At 36.8% G+C, this 17,778-nt stretch overlaps 3 protein-coding genes across 3 annotated transcripts; 1 reads left to right on the top strand and 2 right to left on the bottom strand.

Moving 5' to 3' along the window:
* Positions 1-1,181: 1,181 nt before the first annotated feature.
* Positions 1,182-8,297, top strand: LOC145226300 (intraflagellar transport protein 56-like). The gene is made up of 17 exons (XM_080092277.1): positions 1,182-1,370; positions 1,502-1,636; positions 2,130-2,225; positions 2,307-2,421; positions 2,817-2,866; positions 2,939-3,084; positions 3,244-3,313; positions 3,585-3,761; positions 4,143-4,245; positions 4,476-4,585; positions 4,975-5,038; positions 5,220-5,308; positions 5,630-5,713; positions 5,774-5,843; positions 6,358-6,464; positions 6,774-6,907; positions 7,633-8,297. The coding sequence occupies exons 1-17, from the start codon at positions 1,368-1,370 to the stop codon at positions 7,745-7,747; spliced, it is 1,668 nt and encodes a 555-aa protein (XP_079948403.1). The 5' UTR covers positions 1,182-1,367; the 3' UTR covers positions 7,748-8,297.
* Positions 8,298-8,601: 304 nt separating this feature from the next.
* On the bottom strand, positions 8,602-10,992 carry LOC145237595 (uncharacterized). Its single transcript, XM_080100524.1, has 3 exons — positions 10,508-10,992; positions 10,239-10,345; positions 8,602-9,388 (listed from the first exon to the last, which is right to left on the bottom strand). The coding sequence occupies exons 1-3, from the start codon at positions 10,552-10,554 to the stop codon at positions 9,144-9,146; spliced, it is 399 nt and encodes a 132-aa protein (XP_079956650.1). The 5' UTR covers positions 10,555-10,992; the 3' UTR covers positions 8,602-9,143.
* Positions 10,993-12,280: 1,288 nt separating this feature from the next.
* Positions 12,281-17,731, bottom strand: LOC145233907 (uncharacterized). The gene is made up of 3 exons (XM_080098680.1): positions 17,429-17,731; positions 14,596-14,693; positions 12,281-14,065 (listed from the first exon to the last, which is right to left on the bottom strand). The coding sequence occupies exons 1-3, from the start codon at positions 17,674-17,676 to the stop codon at positions 13,815-13,817; spliced, it is 597 nt and encodes a 198-aa protein (XP_079954806.1). The 5' UTR covers positions 17,677-17,731; the 3' UTR covers positions 12,281-13,814.
* Between the last annotated feature and the right edge of the window lie 47 nt (positions 17,732-17,778).

The following is a 17,778-nucleotide window of genomic DNA, read 5'->3' as shown; positions in this document are numbered from 1 at the left end:
ATTGCGATTGATTTTCACAAATGATTTACCCTTTCTACAAACTAAAAATTGTTTGTCATTGTACCTAAGTGAGCAAACGCAGGTCATCGGCGAGCGAGAGGTGTTTTGCATTAGCGAATAAGTTTAGACGTTGAATAGATGTAGTTAGCGTGACCCAATTGACGTAATTTTTTGCATGACGTCATCCAAAGCCTTGATGACGTCACACATCAATTTTCAGCTTTCTGCGATGTGTATTTCGTAAAGTGGGAAATTTTCGTCGGGTGATAGGGAAAATGTGTGACCTCACAGTGACGTCATTATGTGCGTGACGTATCCGTACTATGACGTAGTTGATCATATGTAAAGGTCATTGGTGTATGTACAGGCATGACGTAGTTATGACGTTGGGTCATGAAAGTATACCAGACGTTTGGTTTCTTATCTAATTATTGCACGTTTGGTTTCTTATCTAATTTGTTGAATCATGCTTCAGGTCACTGAAATTAAATGCTCGACCAAGTGTGGACACAGTGCTAAAATCCATAAGCACCAATACTCACAATTTGCAAAGAACAACGCAAAGTCCTCTGAAGTGGTAGGCCTTCTTGCTGTTTTTTTTTAAGGAAGATGGCAAGACCATATTTTAAGGTAAGTGCTGCATTTTTTGATGACAATGCACAGTTCACTCCAACAAAAAATGCACTTTGTATCTAGGACGAGTATCAGTTAAGCACTATATAGAAGAAAACGAAACTACTCCTTATGTTATAACACTCTTTGAGTTTGCAATATACATTCATGTAGGTGTATGTTTTAAGTATAAACATTTTATTCTAGGGACGTACCTGCCATTGCCAAAAATTGTAAGGTCATTGTTGAAAAGCGACATCACTACAGTCTGCACAAACTTTGGCGGCAAACAACCGGCCTTAACACAGAGCAGTGGGGGCATTAGTAGAGTCGGGATTTAACTAAATAAAAAAATAGTGCAGTTTTTTTAAAACTTTGTTACAAATATTTAAATAAAATTTAGGGAACTTGTTTTAATATCAGTACTTCCACTAACTTAAATTTATCACTTACAAAAATTGTACCGCAGAGAAAATAATTTTGAAAAGTAAGACGCAACAGCTTGAAATAAGGAGATGCCTGACACAAAAATCCAAGTGTTTTTGTGCGACTTATTGAATAAATCGCTCTGTTTAAAAAAGGTTACAGCATAAGCCTATAATAACTGTAATAAAGGGACAGCTATTTTGAATTCACGAGAAAAATGTTTTAAACCTAACCCAGTAGTGTTTATTTTGATTTGCGACAGTTCGTTGTTTTTATTTTTACTGGACAAAAAGTAGAAAACGCTAGTGTTCAAAGAGGCAAGAATAAACATGGTAAGTTTATGTGTTGTTGTGATTGTGACTAACTATAAGTAATTTGCACACTCTAACTGTATTATTATTATTACCAAGGGCCAGCTTAACATTATATTTTTTGTCTAATAACTGCATATATTTTCATTTAGATTTTGTCTCGACAAAAACCCGCTGTTGGTGGTTCCTCCAATGTGGAAAAGGAGAAAAGTACGAAGAAGAAAATGCCAAAGTTGGACGATCTTCTCACTTCAAGAGACTACATGGGTGCAACGACTTTACTGGAGGTAACACCAATTATCGGCATCAATATATTTGGCATTTAGCCATATTAACATTTTTGAATTTATTCGCTGACAATTTGTAGATTCTTACATACGATATTTTGTTTAACACAAGACACAACTGTGCTTCTGCCTTTAGTAATACCCAGCCACTGATTAGTTTACGGCAAACCCGATAATAAGGAGCTTTGGATCCTCTGACATCCCGCAACTTTGTTCGTTTCATGCTAAAAAACACAAGTTAGGCGTTTTTGTGACCTCCAACATAATTATGCATTTCTTACAATGAACTTGCAAAATGTATCTTTGTTCAAGTCCACACAAAAGTACAGGAAAATACTGTTTCTTTTTTTATCATTTCTGGTCATACCTGGTATTTGTGTTGGCTTAGCACAATTTTTAGGGGTACTCTTATATATATATATATATGTATAGTACTCTATCTGCATAATTCTTACCATGCTTTCTATTATTTCTTTGGTGTTAATATATACAGTTCAGCAAGCATACAAGTGAAAAACCCACAGACATGACTGACCTGTGGATTGGCTTTTGCGCTTTTCATCTGGGAGAATACAAAAAGGCATATGAGGTCAGTTTATTATTAGCTTTTTTAAACCAAACTGTGTAAAACAGAAGTGAAACTGAACTCAACTCTGTGCATATGATACAGGTTTACATGGATGTTTGCAAGAAACCTGGGGTTGACCCGAATGTTTGGACAAACTTGGCATGTTGCTGTTTTTATTTGGGAATGTACAAGGAAGCTGATGAGGCTTGTATGAAAGGTAACAATATTATGTCCTGTTTAAAATTGGCCTTTCTTCTTAATTGTTGTATGGTCCTTGTTTTGTTTTTGTGATAATACACATGTTTGTGGGTAGTCACAAATTTGTTTTTATAATACTGAATCCCAAACTGTTGTCTCTTATTAGTTGAGAAAATATTTCAGTCAGCACTGGAAAAAGCTTGCCAAATTAGACATAATGTTACTTAGAATTACCTCTGAGGATTTTTCGTTAGAAACATGGTTTTGAGGCAAATCAGGCTGAGGCCAGAGGTGTTTAACTGTACCTTAAAATTTATTTTAAATTTCATGCTATCGACAAAACAATTTTATTGCTAATTTCTGATGGACTTTATGAGCAGCCCCAGTTAAACCTGTTTTGTCTTTCTGTTTCAGCTCCAAAGTCACATTTGCAAAACCGCCTTTTCTTTCATCTTTCACACAAGGTAACTAGTAATAGCATACAAGTAGTGTTCAATGATTAGTAAAATCCTTTTTTATTTTTTTTTATTTTTAAGTTTAATGATGAAAAACGCCTTATGACCTTCCACCAAAACCTTCAAGACCAGTTTGAAGATCAAATGTGTTTGGCTTCAATTCATTACATGAGGTCACATTATCAAGAAGCAATCGACATTTACAAGCGAATCCTGCTCGAAAACAGGTGTTTATTTGCTTTTTTGGGAACATATTTCTGCAATTCTTTTTTCATTTACTGTCAAAAAATGTGTACCTTTAGCAATTGAATAGAATTTGTAAATACATTATTATAAAAATGATGATTATTAAATTGTAATGTAATAATTTAAATGATTTCTTTTAGGGAATTTCTTGCTCTTAATGTGTATGTTGCACTCTGCTACTACAAACTTGACTATTACGATGTATCACAGGTAAGTGAAACCACAACTGCAATATATGGTAAAAGGCTATGATTATAACCCAAATATTTTACTTTCTTATATAAGCTGAGATAAGTTGCCATTTGGACTGTTTGTACAAGAATTTCATACGATAAAATTTAATATTTTAATTTTTAACAAAATGTTTCTTTCTTACCACAGTCAGGACAGTCTTTGTTTAGATTTTGAACCTTAATGATTTATATATGCTGAAAACTTTATTTGTTAAGAACTTTTGTTTTAATATTCTCTTTCTGTGTAGGAAGTTTTGGCGGTCTATCTGCAGAATTTTCCTGACAGCGCCACAGCAGTGAATCTGAAAGCTTGTAATCACTTTAAACTGTATAATGGAAAAGCTGCAGAGACTGAACTGAAACACTTACAAGACATCGCTTCACCTTCGTTTCTGTTTGCCTCTGAACTGGTGAAGCACAATCTTGTAAGTTGTGAACTCGTCGGTAAAAAGTTCTGTGTCTTGTTGGTGCACAAGAATACCAGAAAAAGACAACTTGTTACTAGTTGTTACTAGCACAGTTAAATGATGCTTAGATTGAAATTTGACCATCTTCTAATTTTTGTGTGGTATATATGTATATATATATTGTGCTGTGAAAACAACTGGGTGTAGCCATATTGTTTTGCCCTTCTTTCTTTTTGTGTTGGCATTCTTTTTTAGACTAGTAAAAAAATACAATATTCCCTGTGAATTAAAGATGAATTACATATTTTTTCTTGTTTTTTCTAGAAACCCTGTTAGGTTCTGTTTACTTTATACCTGGTTGACAATCTGTTTAAAAAAATGTATATATATGATTCTCAGGTTGTATTCCGTGGAGGTGAGGGTGCATTACAGGTTCTACCCCCACTCATTGATGTCATACCTGAAGCACGTCTTAACCTGGTCATATACTATCTTAGACAAGGTGACTAAAAATTTTGTGATTTCTAAAATATTCCCATAACAGTCAGAAAATAGTTACTAATTGCCTGACAGTTACTAATATTGGCATACAAGGGGTGTTACGTAAAACTAAATTGAAAAAAAAATACATATCCAAAGCCTCACCATATTGTAAAAATTTAACACATCACAACTCCAATCTATTATTGTTCTGCATTGAACACAAAGTTTATTGACATTTATTTTTTGCAGATGATTTGATGGAAGCTTATGGACTGATCAAAGACCATGAACCCACTACACCACAAGAATACATCATCAAAGCTGTGGTAAATGCCACACTTGGACAAGAACAAGGATCAGTATGTTGGTTTGTTTTATTCTTTTCTGTAAGCCAGCAGTCGGCAAGTATTTCATGCTCCGAACCTGGCCTGCCTGAAATGAAATGTTCAGTGTATATAAATTCAAAAGACTAGTCAGTCATGTTTGTGAGGAACATGCAGTTGTTTTGATGAAATAAGGTAATCCCTACTCGGCCAATCTAGAAATGATAGAAGTCAATGACACTTGCACCATGTTTATACAGCCCAGGCTACATATTGTATTGTTTCAGGAAGTCACCCAAAATGCAGTTCACTAGGACATATGTTGATGTGTTTAATACAAGTTGTTCAAATGCCCTAAGGAAAAATATAATCTGAAAGGGGTTAAGGGTATGGTAAAATAATGTTTACTTTCTTAATTTTTGCAGAGAGAACACATTAAGATGGCACAGCAGTATTTTCAGTTAGTGGGAGGTTCAGCTAGTGAATGTGGTAAGTAGTGTTTGTGTAAATGTTTCTGTATTGTTTCTCTTTGTAACCCAATTTATCCGAAAAACAATTGTGGTGTCTGCATATCTGTAACCGTATATCCTAAATGTACACTTTGTTATCATCAAAATTTCACCACCAAAGCACATTGATTTACCTATTTTAATATTTTTTCGTGCGACAGACACCATACCCGGTCGCCAGTGCATGGCTTCCTGCTTTTTCCTGCTCAAACAATTCGATGACGTTCTCATTTATCTAAACTCCATCAAGGTAACTAAATAAATCAGTAAAACACAGTGAAAATCTACCTAAGTGTATCTTTCTATTACAAACGTTTTCATTATTATTTGTACTGTCGCAAATACGACGCTACTTTTCCTATTCTTCGTTTGGCGCGCCCATAGGACAAATAAAACACCGTGTATCTTTTGTTCTGTAACAAGCATAATGGCAAAAAATTCACACCTGCACTAAGTCGAACATGCAGATTTCAAACGTAAAAACACTATGTTTTTATAATATATGAAACAAAAAAGTACATTTGAGGCAAAAACAAATAATACAACTACATTTTTTGTTTTTGTTTTTCAGACGTACTTTTACAACGAGGATATGTTTAATTTCAACTACGCCCAGGCGAAAGCGGCTTCCGGAAACTTTAAAGAGGCGGAAGAGGTTCGGAAATTTACTTTGTCCTGATGGGATTTTTAGACGCGTTAAAATTGCTTTTTTTAGACCTTCCTTCTGGTGCAAAGCGAAAAAATCCGCAACGATTACGTTTACAGCAGCTGGCTGGCAAGATGCTGTAAGACTCTTCAGTTGTTTTATAGTTTCGTTAAACAATACTTTAGGGTGCATGATAGTAAACTTTAGGCCTTACGACTTATACCCAATGGACGTCAAAATGTCGGTATATCATGCATCCGCCAAAAGAGCGTATCTTAGCTGTAAGGCTATTGACACGAATTCAGTGGGTTCTAAAAATCTAAATAAAATACACCGATGTGTACCAGATACATAAGTTGCTTGATCTAACATTCTAACACACAACTGACAGAGAACTTCTATGAAGTGAATACACATTGCTTTGATAATAACAAGAGGTTGTTTAAAAGGTTGCAATACTACGTATGCCTCATAAATCAGCTCTCTTAATAAAGCCTAGAAACTGACAAAGAAATAAATGGTGTAACATACTAACAAGGCATGTTTAATAAACATTTTTGGGCTAAATATGTACTACAAACTACAGTATATCCTCAAACCTAAAAATTAGGCATTTTATGTTTAAATTTTTGTTGTAACATTTTTTTTTGTAGATATAATGAACAAACGTGCACGACTGGCGTGGGAACTTTATCTGAAGATGGAAACTTCAGGAGAATCTTTCAGTTTGTTACAACTTATCGCTAACGACTGTTACAAGGTAGGCAGGCTTAATCTGTTGTGTTGAATTCATTTGCAAAAGACATATCGACACGCCAGCATACACACGAATCTCGTGTGATGCACACAAATATCATGGGTCAATAGACCTATAACAGGCCAGTATGTAGCGTCAATTTTAGAGATTATTAAACTGAAGTAAAAATCAAAGTCTGTAAGTCTTTTTGCGACAAGGAAAAACGTAACTTCCCGTACCGCATAAAAACTTCAATTTCCGTAAATAAACTGATAGGTATGCACACATCAGAATACCTTCCAACGTGAACAAACTACGTATATTTCCTTGCAGATGGGCCAGTTCTACATTTCTGCTAAGGCCTTTGATGTTTTGGAACGCCTCGACCCGAACCCGGAATATTGGGAAGGAAAGAGAGGAGCATGTGTCGGTTTGTTTCAGATGATTATCGCCGGACAGGAACCGAGGTTTGTATCTTGATTGCAAAGCGGTGGCTCTTAAACTTGGCCACAATTTGAGCCCTGAAATTCCCATCAGCTAAGTCATGGGTCGGCAACCTTTTTTGCACTGCGGACCGTTTTTGAAAGTAAAATTTTATCGCGGACCGGTCTTAACTACAAATATTTTGCATTAAAAACGCTAAATTAATGTGTCATCCCTGGGATACTTGTGCAAAATGTTTTACAGCATGTAACCTAAAAAATTATACGGCCCGGTAACGAACTCCTCGCGGACCGTTGGTTGCCGACCACTGAGTTAAGTTAAGCATTTAATATGAATGGGCCTGGCGTACTGTGAAATGTGTATAAGGGTTAATGAGTTCCTCGAACTGACAACACATGGCACATAAAATGTATGGCAAGTCTGTAAGTTTTGACAGTTTGCAGAATGGTATAGGATGTGTCAGTGTACAAATCATATGTGTTTTATAGAAACTTAACGAGCACTGTTTTGATTGAAGAAAGCACTGAAAACTTGCAAGTTGTCGCAGTTTGGCTTTTTTTGTCTTTATTGTTTATTTAAGTAGATTTGCCAATAATAAGTTAAGTGTATTTGCTGGAAAACACCCCACAAGGAAAAACGCCATTTTTTCAGAAAAACGGTACAAGAAAAATACTAATGTTTATTTTTTGTTGTTTATCAGAGGAATACCACACAACTTAAAAAATCCTAATTTGTTGTTTTTCTGCAGGGAAACACTGCGCGAGGTGCTGATGCTTCTTCGCAACACAAACAACCCGCAAGTAGAATACATTGTGATGACAATCAAAAAATGGGGGAAAGAAAATCGGGTGCCGATGCAGTGAAGGACTTCTCTTATTCAAAACCGTTTCTTTATAACAACCAATTTGATGGAACTATTTCCGTATTTAAACTTATTAAATTGCTGAATCATTGTGCTTGGTCACAATGATGAAGTTGTCGTAGCTTTGCCCGCGGCCAAAACTTTTGTCAATATTTTGGCGGCCATAACCGTCAATGGTAATGTTAAGATCACTGTGTTGTTATGATACCGATACGTAGTGCAGCTTGAAAAACACCGTTGAATCGAATGATGACGTACATAGATGACGTCACGTTACGCGTTTTTTATTGACGTCATTTTTTGACATGGCAACAACAATTTTACATTTTGACGCAAATTGGTTATGCGGTGCAGACCTCTTAGTAACTTCACTGCAATACGCCATGATTTTGTCATTTTGCCAAAAAATGCGATAATGTCACTTTAAAGCGAAATTTTACACCGGCAAAACTTTTTGTAGGATCTCATAGTTACATATTGTTTGTCATTCAAGTTTCAAACCCGGTCGCCTTTTAATCGTGTGTTGAAAATAAATCTATTTTTCTACCCGCGGACGTTGTTATTCGGCATGAGCAAGCAGGTCAGTGCTGTAGTTAATATTTAACTTTGAAAGCAAATCGCAAACAAACTTGCGCAATTACACCGCTGCTTTGCTGACTGATCAGTTTGCGATCTTACGCAACACATAGCTAGCTGGAGGTATAGCTCCAAACCAGTTGCAACACAATAATTCATCATTAGTAGGTGTAACCAGTGTAAAAACATTAATTATTTTGGACGAAAATTTGTATAAAAATAACCTCTAAAAGCACTAAGTTCGGCACTGAGAGCAGCTAGATCAAAGTGCAATTTCAGTCGAAACACAACTTTACTGTATTGCACGGATAAAAAAGAAAACTGAAATATAGCGGTTTAACTTTTGTGACCTGAAAATACTGAAAGATACGACAACAACACTGATTGTTGAATAAAAAATACAAACAAGAAAATAGTGCAACTTAGCATTTGAATTATGGCGACGGGTATCTAGAAAAATGGTCCAATGCTTTGCTACAACAAAAACTATGTACGTATGATTACAATGTTACAAGGGTACCGTTTTGGGTTTATTTGGGTTGGTTGCAATATATCTGAAATGAGCACAAGTGCATCAAAGTGCTGTACCATCAAAAGTTGAAACGGTTGTTTGGGATTCTCTCAAACGAAACGACTGAGCATTTGCCTTCGCAGCACCATGAAATGAAATACACCTTGTACACGGCGTGTTCTGTTGCATTGCAACTTTTTTTTCTTCATTCACGCCCTTGTTGCAATGCAAGTACGCCCTGTCTATTATCATCCACGGAAGGACACAATTACCACATTCCATTTGCATTGTTTCTTCAAAATCTGAACTGTTACGTAACTTTAGAACTAGCAACAGCTTCACCGTAAGAGGGAGGTGAGGCTACAGTGCTTGGTGTGTTTTCGTCTGTCACCTGAACAACGGTGGACAGTTGAGGCAAAGATGCTTTCTGTAAATCTCCATCCGTGCCTTGTAGATCCCAATAACTTGGTGGGTCCTGCTGTGATGGTGGTGATGACGATGTTGGAGATATTCTTCGACTTCCAACGACAGAACGTTCTGGCTGCGTTTGGGTTCCTGTTACATACGATTGCACCGTTACCACAAAAAAATTGTTGCATTGTTGAAACGTTAGAAATAGCCAACGAAAAATACCCATATGTTAAACTTTTTTTTTGCATTTACGGTAAGGGATGCAATGTATACATTTGGCACAGAAAAAAACTATTTGAAAGTGTAACACTGTTATGCTAAATTAAGACTATTAGAGAAATAACTTGACTTGAGATTACGTAATGGAAAACTTACAACTCAAGTCAGCTCTTTTCCATGACGCCAGAGTGAGTAGTACGTCATGTACACAAAAAACTCTTTGTAGTTTACTATCTTTCACTGGTTTGTTACGTTTAGCCCAGTGGTCGACATAGCTGTAGGATGTCTTAATTTATGTTGTTAACTGTTTACGGCGTGTACGAAATGTAATGTACATACGAGGTCTTATGCAACATATTTTTATCACAAACAAAATCGTAAATTTTTGCTTACGTAATTGTGAATATTATGTAACGATCACAGTACGCCAGGCCCATCGAAGGCGCCACACCGAATTAGCCTGTCACCAAGCATTAACTGATATTATGTAACGACATTGCATTTTTCTCACACTCTTTTACAATTCGTTTCAGCCAAAGACAAATTTTAAGATACTCGCTCACAGAAAGTTTAAATTAAATAATAATGTTTTATAATTGTTGTGTACCAACCAAGTAAATTTCTGCTTTGTCTACGACACGGTTGAAGCTTGAGTGTTGAAAAAACATTAAAACGTGCTGGACATTGACTAAAAAGTCGTTAAAACCAAACAAGACACGGTAGCACACAAACACAAAAACCCACAGTTGCACCACACTGTATATTGTATGCATACCTGTTGTATTAAAAGTAAACAGTCGGGTCTTGCATTGCTTGTAGCAGATAGTAATCACCACACAAAGAGCCAGAGACACGACTGCTATGATGAGAATAAACCAGTCCCTGCAACAGATAACATTTTCAGTGCAGTGATTTTAAATACTGTACCATGACACATCTCCATTTTTTCTTGTTTGTTACCAAAATCAGTCTCAATAAAGTTGCAAGTTGCAATTTCCTTAAACAAGTTTTTTAGACGCTCCAAATACAAAATATGACGCTTACGTTTCATCCACAGAAGAAACAGCAACTGTGCTTGCTGTGGTTTCCATAAAGCTGACTTTCAGTGGTTGTTGTTTACAAAATTGAGCTGATAGTAGTCTGCACCTCACCCCCAAAAGGAGTTTTACAACAGATTTTCAAGCAGCTTTTGCACACACAAAACAGTTAAGTTAAATCTTTAACAACTGCCAATACACCTATTTTATCAGTCAAATGCACTTGCCTTACAAATACTGACAGAATACTGACTTAAACCGCCACTGCTAGGTTGGACATTAAATATTAACAACATCTTGCATGTTCCCTGCAATACCAACAATGATAACAATGACTTGTTCCCCAGTTTTTTATAGAACAATCGCCATTACTATGGCCTTTGTTAACAATTGTTTCTTCCATTTCCACTGACTACGTTATACTTTTTTGAGTTGTTGCATTACACACTGACTTTGCAGTCACATCATACAACGTTGCCACAGATAACTAGAAGGCCGTACACTGTCAGTTGTGTAAGCACAGTTGTGTGGTGTGTTGACCCAGAGCCGCGTCACGAATCAACTGATATTTACGTTATGATTTGCGTCTACGAAAGCAATGACATGACTGTTACAAGCATGGGCTACTAACTGCTGTATATGTCGTATTACGCATAGCTATATCACGTTTCATGATGTTGTGTTTAAAATGTTTGAATTTAATGCAAACTGTAGTGTTGCGTTAAAGCAGGGGCGGGCAACTTCTCCAGTCGGCGGGCCTGACATGGGAAAATGAAGTACTTGGCGGGCCGGATTCCTGACGCGTTACATTAATCGCGTATTTGTCCAGTGATTTAGAACGGATTTTTGACCACCTAAACCAAATACATTCAAGAACATCACAAATACAATACAGTCCAAACAATCTAACTGATACAACATAAAATTATTCACCACAGCAAATTTAATGCATACACCACAGACTTAGATACTGCTGAAACACTAACTAGGCTACACGTGTGAAAACAAAGGAAACCGCGAAATCAGGCCACACGCATGGTTGGCAGTTATGTCGTAACAATGGACGTATGGTGCCATGGGCGCCGGCAGAAAATTTTGCAAGAGGGGGCAAATTTTGGCTGATACTTTACCGCATCAAGAATTTGTTACATATGAAGCCATAAATCGTGTACTTCACTATTGAGTTGCCTAAGAGTTAAAGCATTTAACGATGTAACAAATCCCCACGCTGCCACTTTAATTAGGTTTGCTGCAAAATATGTTAAATTGAGGTACAGTGAAATTCCAGGGGGGGGGGGACAAGTGCCCCCTCTTGCCCCTACGTGGCGGCGCCCATGTATGGTGCAATGGTAACAACGGCGGGAAAGTTTTTTGCTATTGGGGAGCGTTACTGTCCGTTACAACTATAATTTGAGGCAGTAAGTAAGTAGTGGGGGATTGCGGCAGATTGTGGCCGCGGGCCACATTATCATGTAAGACCTGAAACTGTCTGCGGGCCGCTCAAAATCCCGTCGCGGGCCGGATCCGGCCCGCGGGCCGTATGTTGCCCGCCCCTGCGTTAAAGGCTCTCTGTAATTTTATGGCCCGTAATTTCATTCAATGGTAATTGCAGATCATTCATTTTCATAAAATTACAATCACACTGCAATGTACCCTTACCAAAAGCATGAAATTTGTGGTTATCCTTTGCTTATTTCAATTCATTGTCTCTTGAATAAGAACGTTTTAAAATGCGACTAAGAACGACGTTTATTAAATATTTATTCATCTTGTACCGCGAGGAATGGGCCTTATAGCAATACGTAAACTGGCAACGAACATCAAATAAAGCGTCGTAAGTTGGAAACACACTGCACAATGGAAAAAATAAACAGAAATCAACCACAAAATATGACGGATTAATTAAACTGCATGGAATGCGCTATGTCAGTAATTCGAAAAAGTATTTAAAGCTAAAATGATAAGCTTGCAAAAAATAAGCTATTTTAGCACCAAGAAGTAAAACATATCAAAATCAGGAAAAAGTCCACAGACATTCAAAATTTTGTTTCGTTTGGTAGTGGAAAAAAATGAACGAAAAAGAAAAACAAAGTCTAAGTATCAAAACAAACAAAAATCTGGTAAGGGCCAAAAGCAACATCCGTTTAAAGTAGCAAAAATATCTTGCAGTTAAAAAAGAGTTGAATTAGGATTTTTAATGTGAGTTTTTCCATCGTTTTTCACATAATTCATATACAATCCATTTCGCATACCCTGTCGATATTGCGTTGAGATAAACTTGTTGCTTCAGAAAACAAGTAATTGACCACAAATATGACACGGTAAATACGATTATTGTGCTACAGGCGAAAGCGAAACTGATAAACACGTGTGTTACTCGATTGAACATAGGTATTTCTAGAGACGTGCAAATAAAATAGGAATATAAACATCAAAAATATACAATGCGATGAGGTTGGGTTGGTTAGGCAGTAAGCAAAAGAAATTAAACACAATCTATTGAATGGATACAAAAAAACATTCAACAAAATTCAAAAAAGCCTGACTGGATAGTTAACGATTTGACAAAAAAACGATTGATCAACGGATACAAAGTTTGGTAAAGAAGATTGTATTTAAATAAGGTACTAGAAATTTTGTTTTGTTGGTAAACGTATCTATATGTGTCCAATTTATTAGAAAAACACAAAAAAAAATTATAAGGCATGGACATAACATTAAAGATCTCGGCCACAAGTTTAACATTTCACTGAACAGCATTTAATCAGCGCGTTCCTGATCGAGTAAAACTATTTTTATCTCAAGCACTTGTCCTGCTAGCTAGATAATGACGTCCAAGTGCTTTAAACCTGAGTGTGGACAACGCAAGAACGGCAAACTGGGCTAAAATAGGCTTGATAATACGGGAACAATTACGGCTTCGTGGAAACTACTTAAGGTCACCTTTGACGCCTTGAATACGTGACGTCCGCTTACTGCGAACTGGACAAGGTTACTACTGTTGTTTGGCACTTTTTTCCATGGTCCGTAAGCTAAAAGTTATTGAACTACTTGAACGCAAATGATCCTGTAATTAAACCATATGGCGTCACAATTTTAGGCAAAAACTTAAAAAATCTGTAGGCATTGTCAATCAGGTTATTTTTAACCGTAAAAAGTCTCTATATAAGTCGTTTTGTGGTGTTTTGTCTAACATTTGTTCAACAAAACCGCCATTGTTTAAAACGCGCCAATACGTATATCTCCAAACCCTGTTGCACTTGGAGACAAACGCAAGACTTTCATAACTTTCCGACTTCCAATAAAATTCCCAATCAAGTAGGCGATCTGCTTTCTTCATACGGTGGTGGTGATGTGAAGGAACTGTCTCGCATTTTTAGGCATGATTCCGTGTCGTAATCACTTTTTGCGCAGTCTTCTTGTGCTGATTCGTATTTCGGTGGAGAAAGTACGGAAAGTTCCGAGTAACGAGGTGGTTCGAGGGCATATAGTCCGTCGGGTCGGTTACTGTGTGGATTTATTGCCGCTCTTTCCAAGTCACTTTCATTATTCTCTTTTGTTCGACCTATTAAGACATATTCACTTTTGTGTTGATAAACACAGGCTACATAGTTTTACTACTTACATGTATAAGGTACACAATTCACGTTTTTTTAAGTTTTAACGAGAAACAAGTCAGTATATTTGTATGAAACAAAAAGTTTCAAAACAATCAACTTTTGTCATTTGACAAGTGAATGAATTTAAAACCAAGCACCGCGTAAAATCAGTAAAAGCAGCAAAAAGGGTGAGAAACAAGCGACACAAGCTGCTGTCGACAGTTATTTTTTATACAAATGTACTGACTTGTTTGTTTCGCGTGAGAATTTATTTTTGTGTTTATAAAAATATCCTACATATTTTTACTAATTGCAGCATGTATATCAAAATTCAAAACATGCATATTTTTGCAGGCCTGTGCATATCACTTAAAAAAAACGTTTCATGTATTATTGTTTGTGTTTGAATAGGTCTATCATACCAATCATTTTTTTCTAAAATTTATCTTGACAATTCAATTACTGCGTTGTGTTAATAGTCTCATGTTTTACTTACAGCAGTTCGTCCGTCGGTCGAGTCCAAACCGTTTGTAGCAACTTGTAATGACTGTTGTGGCAACCACAGCCCCAACGATTAAAATCAGCAGGAACGTCCTACACAAAAACGGTGTTTTAGGTCTCAAGTATTTTTGTCTAGTGGTTATAAAGTTAATAATTTCGACAAAGGCCCTGTTTACAACAAAAATTAAAATATTCTTATGAATACTTCTAGGCTAAACTTCTTTATTTAATTTTAATTTTTTATTTTATTTTATTTTCCATTTCTTTTTACAGCTCGTTTGTTGTTTTCTCACAAACAATGCATTCCACTTGCAAAAAACTTGCAAACGTGTTTTTTAACTTTAGACCTACGCCCTCTTGGAAACGTTTGACGCCTCCCTAGGGCCCTGGTTCTCAACTCGTTTCCGACCATGGACCACCAGCCCAGTAAAAATAAGATCGCGGACCATTTCTTTTTGGAGCAAAATTGAAGTATGCATACAAAACAACCATTTGGGCTTAAAACACAATTCTTTAAAACCGATTTTCAAGACGTGAGATACAATTATTAACAGCTAACACTTTGATACTCTTTCAATATGTACTATGCAATCATCTCCAGGTTATCAACAAATTTAGTGGACCACCCAAAAAGTCATCATGGACCACTAGTGGTCCATGGACCACCAGTTGAGAACCACTGCCCTAGGGGGTCGTGCCCCCTGGTTAAGAACCACTGCTTTATAGGCTGTAACAGAGCTGAAAGGGATCCCGAAATTGGGCCCTAACCCATTCGAATTCGATTTTTTACAAGCCCAAAAGTTTATCGAGATGAAAGGCCAGAATCAAGTCCGTTTTATTTTCTGCCATAAACCCAAATACGGCCTGACTTATACACTTGTTCACTAAAGTTCAAATACATTTAGTTGACCTGCAATGTCCTTTTGTTCTGTAGCGCTTATATGCAAATTAGCTTTTAGTTGTTTTCTAAAAAACACATAAAATTCCCGAGTTCTCAGAACCAAACCTTCGTCCAAGAGAGATAGCATCACGCCAAAGGTTAAGTTTTAAATTTTAAAGCTTCTACTTTGACGAGATTGCAATCCACATTAAGCGTGTACAGGTAGTCATTTAAAATGTGCGGTCACAGTTACGTAACAACGGAAATAGGTATGTAACATTACGCGGTGTGGATTAAGAACGAAGAATTTCAGGCAAGTAAACAAGATAAGTTGACTTGATACGACAATATTCACGTAGAGCACTAACTTTCACAATAATTGTAGTTTTAATTACTCATGAAATATACTTTATTGTCAAGCTGTAATTGATAAACGTACAGTAAACTTTTTTTGTATATTTATTAATCGTTAAAGTTTTTTTTAGGAAGGAAAGTTACTTCTAAACCAAATTTACCCAAAAACGCGCGAAACGCATGTTTTAAAGATAACAGGCCAAATAAACAGGAACACGAACTTATTAAAACTGCCTTGGGGGAACAACTTTCGTAGGAAATGAGGCGGTAACAGTTTTTAAGGTTTAAGCGATTAGAGCTTTGTATACTCGATATGCTTATGGAATATGTTCGGTTAAAATAAAAGTTTTCTATCTCTGCGGCTACCAAGATTGCACTAACGAATTGCTTTATAACATAAACAAAGGGGCTTTGTTTGCAAATTATTTCACCACCCAAACACACATTTACAGCATATAACTGTCCAATACAGTATACAAAACTCTCCAATATAAGTCTCTAATGCAGTGGTTCCCAACCGGGATGCCGCGGCACCCTGGGGTGCCAATTGCAATGCTCAGGGGTGCCGCGAGATATTGATATTGCAATACTACAACCCATCCTTTATTTTAACTTTAGTGCGGATTTTATTTATTTCTAACCGAGTTTCAGAGTGAATTAAGTTTCGCGTCTCGCAGTTATTCCCGGCTCCATTCTGGAGAATCCCTTCGTGGGGAAGTCGCAGGCGGTAAAGAGATACTCCGCGGTGAGCCATTGGATTCTCGCCCAGGAAAAAAACAAGTGAAAGAGTTTTCGACTCGTTGCGTTTCTTTCCATAAAAAAGTTTGAATAGCATAACGATGGAAATTTTAAGCATATGCACAAGCATATGTCTCTCGACGCGTTCTGGATAAAAATTTAAAATGAATATCCTTGCGTTGGAAAGAAAGCTACTGTGCTTTTGCTGTTTTTCACGTCATACCTATGTGAGAGTGGATTTTTTTCAAGAGCGAGAACGACTACTTATAGTCGAGGAAGAAATGCGGGTGACTTTATCGAATGTGCCTTCACATATTAATGGACTTTGTGCAAGAAGCCAAGCCCAAATTTTACACTGACTTCTAAATAAATACAATTATTTACGCGCTATACTGTACAACTCATTCTGTGTTGTTTTATACAGTTATTTAAAATACAGAAACCTCATAAAATTGATCCAGTTTTGCCAGGGTGCCGCAAACTATTTATTTCTTTGATAGGGTGCCGCAAGGTCAAAAAGGTTGGGAACCACTGCTCTAATGACTACAAAACTCAAAAATTTTGTTTTATTAAAATCTGTTTGCGTTAATAAACACTTAGATAGAATCTCGCGAGCTGTTGCCTGATGAAGACTGATGTACATTATAACAATCTCTTTAAGAAACAATATGTTTTTTCCCGATTTTCCAAAAATATAAACTTTTCGCTTTTTCAGCGTCGTCAGTTAATGTGTCTCTAAATTTAAAACCAAATGAAGAAATTTGCGACCTCAAATTTGCTTTCTAGTCTAAAGCAGAAAAGGTTGTACGGCCTTAGTACAATAGACTTATTATTAAATTTTCGTACAAACTCTTACAGATTGCGGCTTCCATCTAAAGTCTCTTCCACAGCAATCGTGGATGTTGGATCAGTTGTCCTCACGAAAACCTCTCCGTCTTCCGTCATCCCTGCAATCTCCAGCTTAATCTCTTCCCAGCGACAGAGCTTAAAGACTCTTGATCTTATATTAGCATTTTCAGAATCCTGAGTAATTTTCGCCAACCGCAAATAAGCGGGCGGACAACGAACGTACTCAAAGCTATTCGAATGCGCTGATGCCTTCATGCTTCAATCTGTCTCAAATCCAGAGCTAGAACTGACTGGGAATATACCAAAATCATGTCTATCGCTCAACCACATTGCCTCGGGGCACTCGTTGGGCATTGG

The sequence above is a fragment of the Phallusia mammillata genome, chromosome 1 (assembly GCF_965637545.1).
Source record: "Phallusia mammillata chromosome 1, kaPhaMamm4.hap1.1, whole genome shotgun sequence".
NCBI lineage: Eukaryota > Metazoa > Chordata > Ascidiacea > Phlebobranchia > Ascidiidae > Phallusia > Phallusia mammillata.
This window is presented reverse-complemented; position numbering and strand designations above follow the sequence as displayed.

What these genes read in the sequence shown, in the direction of transcription:
- LOC145226300 (XM_080092277.1), top strand. An exon ending in CGAATCCTGCTCGAAAACAG is followed by an intron (nt 3,085 to 3,243) that starts GTGTTTATTTGC and finishes GATTTCTTTTAG; the next exon opens with GGAATTTCTTGCTCTTAATG. An exon ending in ACTTTAAAGAGGCGGAAGAG is followed by an intron (nt 5,714 to 5,773) that starts GTTCGGAAATTT and finishes TGCTTTTTTTAG; the next exon opens with ACCTTCCTTCTGGTGCAAAG.
- LOC145237595 (XM_080100524.1), bottom strand. Translation starts at nt 10,554, where the DNA reads ATGGAAACCACAGCAAGCACAGTTGCTGTTTCTTCTGTGGATGAAAC. An exon ending in GTTTCTTCTGTGGATGAAAC is followed by an intron (nt 10,346 to 10,507) that starts GTAAGCGTCATA and finishes TATCTGTTGCAG; the next exon opens with GGACTGGTTTATTCTCATCA. An exon ending in GTTTACTTTTAATACAACAG is followed by an intron (nt 9,389 to 10,238) that starts GTATGCATACAA and finishes CGTATGTAACAG; the next exon opens with GAACCCAAACGCAGCCAGAA.
- LOC145233907 (XM_080098680.1), bottom strand. Translation starts at nt 17,676, where the DNA reads ATGAAGGCATCAGCGCATTCGAATAGCTTTGAGTACGTTCGTTGTCCG. An exon ending in TTAGATGGAAGCCGCAATCT is followed by an intron (nt 14,694 to 17,428) that starts GTAAGAGTTTGT and finishes GTTTTTGTGTAG; the next exon opens with GACGTTCCTGCTGATTTTAA. An exon ending in CGACCGACGGACGAACTGCT is followed by an intron (nt 14,066 to 14,595) that starts GTAAGTAAAACA and finishes ATGTCTTAATAG; the next exon opens with GTCGAACAAAAGAGAATAAT.